At 39.8% G+C, this 11,346-nt stretch overlaps 1 protein-coding gene across 3 annotated transcripts in view; it reads left to right on the forward strand.

The window, feature by feature from the left end:
• Nucleotides 1–9,759, forward strand: part of LOC141907025 (sortilin-related receptor-like) — a 48,397-nt gene extending 38,638 nt beyond the window's left edge. For all 3 annotated transcript variants that reach the window (XM_074796563.1, XM_074796566.1, XM_074796565.1), the window contains 5 exons: nucleotides 1,680–1,866; nucleotides 2,381–2,478; nucleotides 2,833–3,025; nucleotides 3,651–3,872; nucleotides 4,966–9,759. In XM_074796563.1, the coding sequence (XP_074652664.1) occupies nucleotides 1,680–1,866; nucleotides 2,381–2,478; nucleotides 2,833–3,025; nucleotides 3,651–3,872; nucleotides 4,966–5,030 (765 nt within the window). In that variant the 3' untranslated portion in view covers nucleotides 5,031–9,759. The remainder of the gene's footprint in view (nucleotides 1–1,679; nucleotides 1,867–2,380; nucleotides 2,479–2,832; nucleotides 3,026–3,650; nucleotides 3,873–4,965) is intronic.
• The last annotated feature ends 1,587 nt before the right edge of the window (nucleotides 9,760–11,346 follow it).

The raw sequence follows: 11,346 nt of genomic DNA on the forward strand, positions 1-11,346 counted from the left end.
TGTGTTTCTATTTAGATCGCTCTGCTTCACGGAGGGGTTCACGGGAGCGGTTATTTATTCCGCTGCTGGATCACCTAAAGGGTGATATTTCGCGGGACACAGTAGCCCGATGGGTCTCTTCAATGATCAAGGACATTTTATTGAAGGAGAATCTTTCCTCGGAGGGAGTCGTTTCTCATCAAGTGAGGTCTATGGCTACTTCCTGCGCAGACTTTTCGGGTGCTCCGTTGGAGGAAGTCTGTCGGGCCGCCTTTTGGAATTCACCGTCGACATTCATGTCATTTTATTTACGGGATGTTTCAGGCCAGTTAGGCTCATTAGCTTCACTTGGTCCTGTTGTCATGGCTCAAGGTGTCCGTTCTTTCCGATCGGACCCTTTAGTGTAGAATATTTATGTAGCATTATCAGGATCACAGGGGGTGTATCCTTGTACATAGTTTGGGCTCATATCTGCAAGTATTAATTTCGCAAAATTCTGGGGGGGGCCCCTGAGCTGGACGGACTCACTGTGGCCAACCGGTCTTCCCTGTGCTACAGTGCTCCATTCCGTGCTTGAGTAAGTGCTCTCTTTTTCCCTCTTACCTTGCGTTTGAGCGGTGGTTTTTCTATCTACCTTTCCCACCATCCTTGTGCTAGGCTAGTCTAGCAAAAACCATAGGAAAGGGTACAGTACTCGACGGAAATATTATAATTTTTGGAACTAAAATTTGTATTTCCGAGTAGTACTTACCCTTTCCTATGGTGGGAATCCCGCCCACCTGCCCCGCATAGCTGTTTTTTTTTGTCTGCTATGACGAAAAAAGATGGCGGATTTCGCCGGTGGCTAAATGCAATACCGCAGGGCCGGGTCGTATAGAAAAACCATTGGCGATAAATCCAAATTTAGAAAATATTGGCAAAAACCATAGGAAAGGGTAAGTACTACTCGGAAATACAAATTTTAGTTCCAAAAATTGTAATTTTTGGAACATTAACAATGAGGCCCACTTTTTCAGCAGCCATTGTGGAGTTGTCAATTTGCTGCTGCGCTCTTGGTATGAGTGACTCCAATAGGGCAATGTCATCCGCAAAGTCGAGATCATTTAGGTGTTGAGCAGGGTGTCGTCTTGATCGGCGTTTGTGCGTTTCCGCTCCCTGGTTGGTGTCTTTGGTGGCTAGTTTCATAATGTAGTCTACCACGATGATGAACAGAAACGGAGCTAGTACGTCCCCCTGAAGGAGACCAGTTGTGACTTCAATGGTTCAGATATGCTGCCATTTACCATCACTGCACTGCTGGAGCCATGATATAGTACGCTGATGGCATTGACCACTTGTTCTGGTATGCCATAATGACGTAGTATGGCAAACATCATTTGCCGATCGATGGAGTCAAAGGCTTTCTTGAAATCTATGAATGTGACATTTAGTGGAAGTTGATAGTCCTGGAAACCTTCTATGATTCTCCGCAGAATATGAATCTGTTGTATGCAGCTTCGCCCTTTTCTGAAACCTGCTTGGTTCTTCCTCAGGAGCGGGTCAACATGGTCACGTATGCGGTTCAGGAGAATCTTGTTATATACTATCCTATACTATATATACTACGATAGGCAGTAGTTTCAATTTATAGACAGAACATTCAATTGATAGATTGTTCAACTGATAGCAATATTCAAATCTTTTTCATGCATTTCCTGCAGATGTACGTTGTTAGTGTTATGGAAAACAAAACCAAACGGGTTGACGCGCAGGTGACGAATGAGACCATGTCGTCGCGCCTGTCTTACTGGTTTACCGATGGTATACTTCGAGGTGCGACCTACTTGATAAATGTGCGAACTCGAACGAAAAACTCGAGGCCAACAGAGTCCGTCATTGCCCGAATACGTAAGCTAGTTTTTGTCGTCTCTTGTGAATATTCATGATTTTGAAATTCATGGATCTACCTATTCAGATTAAATGATTTTCAAATGTCTGGGTGGCTACTGACCTGGAAAACCTAGAAAACTCAGGAGATCAGAAAAATCTACAATATATCGGGGAATTCTCTGATTCACTCAGGAAATTTTATCTAAAACACATGGAAAAATCAGGGAAAACTCGGGGGACTTGTAAATGGGCAGAAAGTGGCCACCCTGAGTGCTACTTAAGTATCTGAACTTTTTCTGTCAATGTATGTGTAGAGTCAAACATGCTTATGTTATCATTGGATACTAAAGTTGTCTTTTGATTGTTGATTTATTGATTATATATTCTTTATATATTTTATAATTCCTATTCGATTCTCTATTGCATCCTCACATCACATGGTTAAGCCGTCAACATTGTGATCGCCAACTATAACAATTTATACAGGTACTGTAATATGGTCATTGATATTGAATATGTTGAATTTTCCTAGCACCATACCCGGCTCCGGTCCACATCAAGGCGTTCAAGGCGTACGGGAAGGTGTTGGTCTTTTGGGATAAACCACGCGAGATGCCCAAGAATGCCGAGGTAAATTCACTTTAGTAATTCGAGATTTAGCCATTATTTTTCAAATGAAAAAAACCTACCGGTTGTGTCTGGCCGGCTTCTTTCGAAACAAGTCGCTGGGCCTGATAAAATTAAGATCAGGTCAGAAGAGGGATTTCACTTAGATCAGCGACCTGTTCGAAGCCTCAACTGCTTGAGATAAGCGTGAAATCTATGCCTTCTTTACAAAGCTAAAAAACCCATAGTCTTCCAAATAATTTGGATGGAATATTGATGGGGTATTAAGTACAACAATAGTTATGTAATAACTGGTAACGCATGCAGTGAAGCAATGAAACATAGTATAATTTAATTTTCGTTTCGTCCCGTTTTTAGTTCGAAGTTTGGTATCGCAGTGATAAGACTCAATTCGTATTGAAAGCTGTCACGAATGAAACGTCGCATCCATTCCTTAACCTAAAGGAAGGCCTCCATTACTTCAAAGTTCGTCTGGCAGCGGCCAACGGTAGTTATCCGGGCGAGTTCAGCCATGTGGCGCCCAGTCTCGTCAGCAGAGTGGAGAAACCTCGTAAGTATAGAAGTAAAAAGCTCGATATGTGGGAATTTATCTCGGTATTTTGTGAAAATTTGATGAAATAATCATAATATTCATGTATTTCTCAGCCTAAATAGTATTTTCTGTCGAGGGGATCTGGCGTTTTATAAGTACCTTTTGTTAAGAATACGGTATCTCATTAGAATTGATGTTCCTTTCAGAATCTGGCATTTTTGGCGTTTTCCGTTCAGAACCTGGTGTTTCATTATAATTTTCCGTTTAGAATTAGTATATGCTCTTTAATGAAATTTGTATTCGAATGCTATATTCTCCTTAGAATTAGCGAATTAGCATTATTTCATCAACTGTTAATAAGTTTTAATAAATCCCACACTATATACGAAATTTATAAGATTATAAGCAAATTTTATTATACACAGAATTAAAACCAAAAGACATGACGTTTAAAACTCTCTCTAGAGACCTGACGATGGTCTTCAGATAGAGTCTGAAACGTCCGGTCTTTTAGTTTTAATTTTTTTAATAATAAAATTTGCAGTTTATCTTACAAATCTTGTAAATAGTTTGGGTATCAAAATTGATATCTGTTCTCCACATCAGAGTGTGGCTATTCCAGCATCAACTATTGATATTTTAGGATCTGGTCCGAACGCTGGAACTGAGACCTTGAGCCATACGAACTGGGTAGCGATTGTTGTTTCCGTCGTCGTGGTATGCGTTGCCCTCGGCGTTGTGCTCGTGTTGTACGTAATAAGACATCGACGTCTGCAGCGCAGTTTCCTGTCCTTCGCTAACAGCCATTACGACACGCGATCCGGCACGACTCGTTTCACTACCAGCGACGGAGATACCGAACTCGGTAAGCTTCCCCGAACACGGTCGTTTCACGATACTTCTACAGGGATGAGAATTCCCCGCGGATCCGCGGTTTCCCGCGGATTTCAGTATTGAAAAATATCAATTTTCCAAATAGTCCAAAAATGATGTAAAAGTATGGGGGGGGGGTGATGATCTCACTCAATTGGTCCGGCGCGATCGGTAATCAGATGAACCGTAAAAGCGTTCAGTGCCTGTTTTACTTATCGTCACGTAAAAGTATCGCATTTCAATGCATATTCATTGCAACACAGTGATTTTGTATGTACATTTGTACTACGATGAGTGTGTAGCCTATGTATTTTATCGATCGGTTGCAGACACGCACGCACAGCAACAGTAGTAACGTATATAGGTCTACTTACTGTTGCTGCGTGTGTGTGGCGAACGCTTTCGGATATTATACACTACTTGGTGATGATTTTTAGTGAGCATTCATCGGCGCATTTTTACTGCAATAATTCAGGGCTCGACCCGTAATGCATGAGATGCTGAATGTCATCAAATGAGGATGTACCACATTGGAACTAGCCATTACCTTCCAAAATATAATAGTCGTTCATGGGTTCAAGATCGCTCTAAGTGCTCGGAAAACGTATTTAATTTCTAAAATTTTCTTGGGGGAGGGCCCCCAAACCCCCCGGAAATAGCTTCGCGCCTTAGGCGCTCGCTAGTGCTGACGGCCACGCCGTCAGCTGGTTCGCGTATGTCACTCAAGAAAAATAACCCGCGGATTTTACAGGTCGGCGTTCTCATCAATGCTTCTATCCGTGGCTGTTGATTCCATGGCGCGTCCCCGGGATATTTCCTGGCAGGGTCGAATTTCTCTTTCCAAAGGGCCAAATCCACTAGATTCAGCACACTGGGGTGGTTTTTTTTCTTTTGCGTATTAATTAGTCAGCACTGATTAGGATCAAGGTTAGAATCCTCGCATATGAGGGCGCTGCTACTGAAGCTGTTGAGGATTCCACTTCTGGTATGGTTGAGGATTAGTAGCAAGAGTCAGCATTGAAGAAACACTGGTAAATCATTATAGACTTACGAACGAAAATTATATATTTTTTCATTTCTTCCAGATGGCGATGAGGACTCTCCGATGATTGGCGGATTTGCTGATGACGAACCACTCGTTATTGCGTAGTCTCGGCTTATTTAAGTCTAGATTTTAATGTGATGGATCGACAAGTCTCACGTGGCAATTAACAGCAAGGGTACTGTCAAGATTGGATCCATCTGGGTTGTTTTTTTTCCCTACTTTTCGTTGGTTTATTTATTTATTTATACGGTATTTGTACAAATTTGTTTCTTTTTGTCTGCAATTTCGCAATTTAAAACAATCTATCAGAACGCAGAATGGCATTTTAGATTGAATTTTTTTTCACTTTTTATGATGTTCCGTCATGAAAAATTCATGTTCACTTTTTAAGGCGTATTCAATTCTAGAAATTCAAATGGCATTAATTAGCAAACAGTTCGATTATGAAAATCATGAATTATTTTCATCTTCAAATAGGCGCAGCAATTTTCTCAAGCTTATGCCGTAGTCGAAACAGAAATTTTGAAATGTCTTAGCAATCGATTATTGCGCAAGGAAGGGGCAGTTTCGACGGTTGTGAGTGAAAGTTAGTTCGTTTCCAATTACTTAAGCGAAATTTTTACTCGCAACTGTGGAACTGGATGCTGATGGTCGAACAGGATCATCGTGTATGCAGATGGATTCATATACGATCCTAGTGCTGCAAAAAAGGCTGACGCTGCTTTGAAAAATGCGGCCCAGCGAATATTATATCAGTAATCATTACTAACGACGACATCTATAATTCCATTAAGCAAGTAATTGAAATTGATTAATTCATATGATATCGATTATATTATGAATGATTTCACGATGTATGCTTGTATAATTGGAGTATCTTACGGTAACCATTTTAAAGATATTTCGATATTTGCGTAGTACATGACCACAGAGACTTTTGCGTAATGAAATGAATAGTGGACCTTAAAATACTTTCAGTGCTGACAAATTAAAATCCGAACATGCAGGTGATAATTTGAAAATTCCACTGATAATATCAATACACCATGATCAATGCGGTGTACTAGTGAATCCATCGCCGATTCATACACCGCATTGCGCTGTAGATGCACCGAAAGGGTTAAATGAGCTGTTATTACAGTAGACTCTGGTCGAGTCTGATCTTTTCAGGTGGTGAAAATTTGTCTGACTATACCGATATTCGAGTTGGATGGTGTATAATTCGTATAGGTTCAGAAAAATATTTCAACGAACTCCTGAGTTAAACAGTTGTTCAGATCTGACTTGACGGAAGCCAACTTCATTTCTGATTTATACAATGTTCTTTGAAATATACGAAGGCTCAATCTTATAGACAAAGTGCTAATTACGTTTAACCCTGGGGGGCTCTAGTTTCGCGAAGCTAATCAGGATTAATTTGAGTTAGCGACGAATTAAAACTCTTGGAACAAACGAAAATAGAATTTCAACTGACTGCGGTGATGACCGTTCAAAGATCATCCCATGAGTTAAACCTTAGTACAGTCAAACTTGCTTAAGTCCTCATTGTATCACATTATGTCAGTTCATTTTTTGAATTCAAATTTGCATTTTGCAATCCAATTAATTGCTACGCGAGTCGTCAACGCAATGATGACTTAAGTGGGTTTTACCGTAAACTAACTAGGCCCAGTTCTTTGTGATAATATGAACAGGAAATATTTCGGAATATTTTAGTTTGAATGTTGTAGAATGTTATTCGTCTCTTTTTTGCGTTCGCGCAGATCATCGTAACAGCTTTTCGTGAGATGCGATGTGTGGTTGAGTTTATTGATTCGAATTAATCTTATTTGCCGTCTCTTCTGATGTATCATATATCCGAGCCATACATATTGTATCACAACACCCTGGTTTTCTGTAACACAAGTCCAAGCCTAAATCTCACTTAAGGATTTTGAACCTTTCAAAAAATGTCCATCGATCGATACAGTAAAACCTGCTTTTAATCGAGATCATTAGCGACCCTTTTTAGTTAATCTGGTTCAGGATGATTTTAAAAACATACTTGACATACAATTGTATTTAGGGCGACTATTGATTATATCGGGATTAGATCAAATTGCATGATCGGATTAAGATCGATCATAGGATTTAGAACTTGTTCTATACTTACGCTCGGTTTGCGATCAATCCGTCGCAGTTGTTAGCGCACTCGTCTCCTGTCGAATGGGTTTCTGAATATTGCAGATCAGGTTAAGGCAAAAAGAATGATACCTTGTTTCTCCCAATCGACGGGCTGATTTGTGAACTGCGATGAAATTTGTAATCAGTTCATTTCTTTAGCTGCCGGGTCTTCTAAGTTAGTTTGATCATTATATGAGAAAATGTTATGTACAGGGTAGGTTTTATGCCCAGCAGAAATGAGAAACAATGTATCAATTGTTTTTTAGCCTAATACAGTCTCAAAGCCATCCGTTACACAGCCAAAATTTAGACTGTCCCTCTGGCTAGCATTATAACGTTCTGTATGTAGATGTCTATGAAATCGGGCCAGAGTTTACTGTATCGATCAGGATTTAATCATCATGGTCGCTTGTGCCTCGAAATGCCTTCTTACTATTTGTTGAACCTGTCTTATCTTACAGCCGCCCACATTTTCGTTTTTTGTTTTCATGGTTACGGCGTACGTGCAAAACTTGCATACAATGTGATATACTGTATGTTAATATTGATGTGATAGCTTCGAAGGATAATAATGTACTATGAAACCCATGACGCCGCCTTGTAGGCCGAATTTGATGTACTGCAGGTGCGGATCCAGCATGTGCTCCAGTCGCAATTATTCCGTTTAAAAAGACGCCGATTTTCTACCCGTTAATTAATCGTAGAGTAGCAGCTGATAATCTCGTAAGTGTCACTCGATAATTCAATTCAATAAACTCTTCATTGTACTAATATACCTTTCCGGGTAGAGACACGTGTGCCTGTGAAATGCATCAAAATGCACTGAAATTCACAATTTTCCAGACCCCCGTTTTGGCATTGCTTTCGCTTTACGTAGATACTTGCCCCTTTTTTCAGTATATTTGCCATTTCATTTCTTTGTGCTCCTGTCAACGTCTGCCCCTGGATCCGCCCCTGGACTGAGAGAACTTCGTGGGAAATAATTTGTTAGTGGCCGTTTTGGATAGTGAAATTGGTAGTGAGAATCGTTCAAAGGACAACACAATTTCGTCGACACATGATTCCCACATGAGAAATCTTTTTGTTATCGGGAGCTCCTTAGTGTTGGATCAGCTTGGGATGCTATTCTGCTTAGTACAAAGAACCATCCATTTTATTTGATATTGTGTGGTAGGTCGGCGATTTCATTATCCAATACAGCAAAAACCTGCGAATTCGATGAAAGTATCCAGTGGCATTCCTAATTTGTGTATAAACAGCAAAGTTGATATTTACTCGACATCTACTGGGAAAGATTTACTCTGGAAATTGTGATTTTAACTTCCCAGCAAATGTGGTAACAACAGAAATGAAATGATATCGTTACAAGAATTTTTTTGGAATTTCGTAGCTAAAATGCACATCTTATTGTAGGTATGATAGTTCTTTTCTAAAACATTCCATTGCTGTCAGATGTTTATTCTTAACACGTTTCAAGGCATCCACTACATTTTGCCTTACTATAAGTGTTAATTGTTGAATTACGCTTTGCCCGAGCCTGCTAATCTTCTGCTAATCTTGATAGGCTGAAATTAGCTGAGTTACTTATCAGCCTGGTCCGGGCTGGTACACCTTCAAAATCCCAAAGCCCGAATTGCCTCTAATACGTCAACTCGAAACTAATTTTTCAGCAGGATTTGTTGCGGCGTTTACGACAATATCGTGTCGAATATAAACCTCAGGGTCCGCTTCCAGAGTTTGGACTGAAATATAAAGAACTCGCTGGAATCTTGAACAAGACCTGTCATAATTAGTTGAATGATTTTTTCATCGGACCAACATGAGCGAGCTCTATCGATTAGTCCTTACTCTTTTGGTTTTGCACAACAACATTGGGATAGGAACGGCATACATGATATATATATAGTTCAAATATTGTACATAGATGTAAATACGTAATGATTATTATATTATGATTAAATGAAGAAAAGATTCTATTTTTAAACTGGTGATTCGTGTATATTGAGAGCGTTAACGTGCATGTTGGTTATCGATCGGAAATTATGTCATTTACGCTGATTCCATAATGTATCGATAAAGAATAAAAAATAAGGCCTTACGAAATTCCAAATGCGAAATCAGTGAAAAGCGTCAACAAATTTGACGTTTGTTTAAGAAATGTCTAAGAGTACGTCATTAGACTGAGTTCCGGTTCGAATTGGTACGACGTTTTGCATTTTTCCCCTTGAAAATGATCTGCTCTTTTATCTCTATATACCTACCTGGAAAATTCAGGTAGGACAATGACTTTTTTCCTGTTTTTTTTTTAGAATTTTTCGGCCCAAGGCCACTTTTCTCGGCTTTTTGTTCTATTTCATTTTTTTTCTTATGTTCTGGAAGACTGTGTTATGTTGATTTTTGTTCGAAAATGGTAATTTGTGAATTGAAATAAACGACGCCTTTACTATAGGGAAAAACACACGAAGAAATACTAATAGGGCTCATGTAAACTGCTGGGTTAGTCTCTCTTGGTCGGGATTCGAACCTCGTGGCATCGTTACTGTAGTAGACGCGGTAGTTTACATCATGTGCTATATATATATAGACATATCTATATACCAGTTCTGTTCATATATTATTATTAGGTGTTATTCACTGATCATAATGTGTTATTCCAGAAATAAAATCGATTTTGTACTTGTATTACAAAAAATGCTGTTTCTTCATTGTTGAATCCGAGAACGGCTTCTCTTCCCCTCGTCCCCGCCAAAGCTTGGTTCCCAAGGTAGAAGATCCACCACTGAATCATTAGCCCCGATCGTTCGTGGCGAGCATCAGTCAGATAATCGGATAATGGTGCCTGTACAGCTGAGAAGTGTAACTCCCAAGTGTAACTCATAACGGAGCTATCTTCGATAGTTCTACGGGTGCAGTAAGATGAAGCTCGAAGTTAGCAGAACCGGACTCGTGACCGCGTATCAGGATCCAGTTCTACAATTCTGTGTTAAAGTTAACTCTGACCAAAATCAGTTCATTTTCAAATCTTAACTCACAACTGTGTAACTGGGTCCTGGTAATTCAAATTATACGGCCCGCGTGACCAGTGACCACAGCAGGTCAGCCAATCATCGAACTCGATACTCATTTGAAAATAGAAACTTGGTGGCAGCACCATACGGTCACCTAGCGGAATTCCTGTGAACGTACTAGAGAATTCGAGTAACGATGTAGGCCACGCAAGAAGTATGCGTGTTTCTCATTAGTTTCATTTTCCTCGCGCGTCAAAAAAAGGTGAGCAATGTTTCGGCAAAAGACTATAAGCCATTATTAGGACTGATTGTTAGTGTGATGCGGTTGGAGTGCTTTAGGTCGACTGTGTCGAATCGCAGGTGACCTGATTTGATATGATGATATTATCTCAACATTTGCATTGATAACGGCCTGGAAGCAACAAAACCGCCTAGTGAGCTTGAAGAAAATGTAACGGAAAAGACATGAAACTATGTGCCTGGCTTATAACTAATTAGTTTGTCAATCGCTTTTCGGTTGAGCGTGGTTTGTTGAAATATCCGGTCCCGAAAACTAAACCACGGACAGGTTTCTGAGTACATCAGGCTCTGTTGATGCTAGAGATGTCTCACAGTCGTTTGTATGTACTGCAACTCGCAGGCAGCGCTGTACTATCTGTAAACTGAATTGAAAAACGTAGAAGTGACCTCGACTTGGCCTCTTGATTTGGGTCCTCCTTGTGCCCCGATACCCGAACATTTTTCAGTAAACATTTCCAAATCAAATTCGACCCATCTCAAAAACCATGTCAATGTGAAAATATATCCAAAATTAATATTGATTCGTCACAAAGGTCACAAAATAAACTAAAAAAAATATGAATGCGTGGTTTGCCCTACTGCCTGATGTACGCTTGTATTCCCCAAATATCCAGCATCAAAAGAGTTTTAACGCATATTATCTTTGCACGCGCGATTACTAAGTCAAGAATACTGGTTATTTGGGAAATATTCTGCTTATTTTTAAGTACTTTTGCTTTATTTATGTCTAAGGCCTGTATAGCTAATTTTTTCCAAACGTTGGGCCCTGGAACCTTCGTTAATTTTTTTTTTGAGTTGTGTTGAAAATGTAGAATGTTTAAGTAGCGATTGTGGGTTTTAATGGTTGAAGAACAGATTGCGTAGAGCAAAGTGATTTTTCAATACTCTTGGGCTACTATGGTCATCGTTAGCGAATTTTTTTTTAGGAATACGTACACAAAAATGCATAA

This window comes from Tubulanus polymorphus, chromosome 6 (genome assembly GCF_964204645.1).
Source record: "Tubulanus polymorphus chromosome 6, tnTubPoly1.2, whole genome shotgun sequence".
NCBI classification, from domain to species: Eukaryota; Metazoa; Nemertea; class Palaeonemertea; order Tubulaniformes; family Tubulanidae; genus Tubulanus; species Tubulanus polymorphus.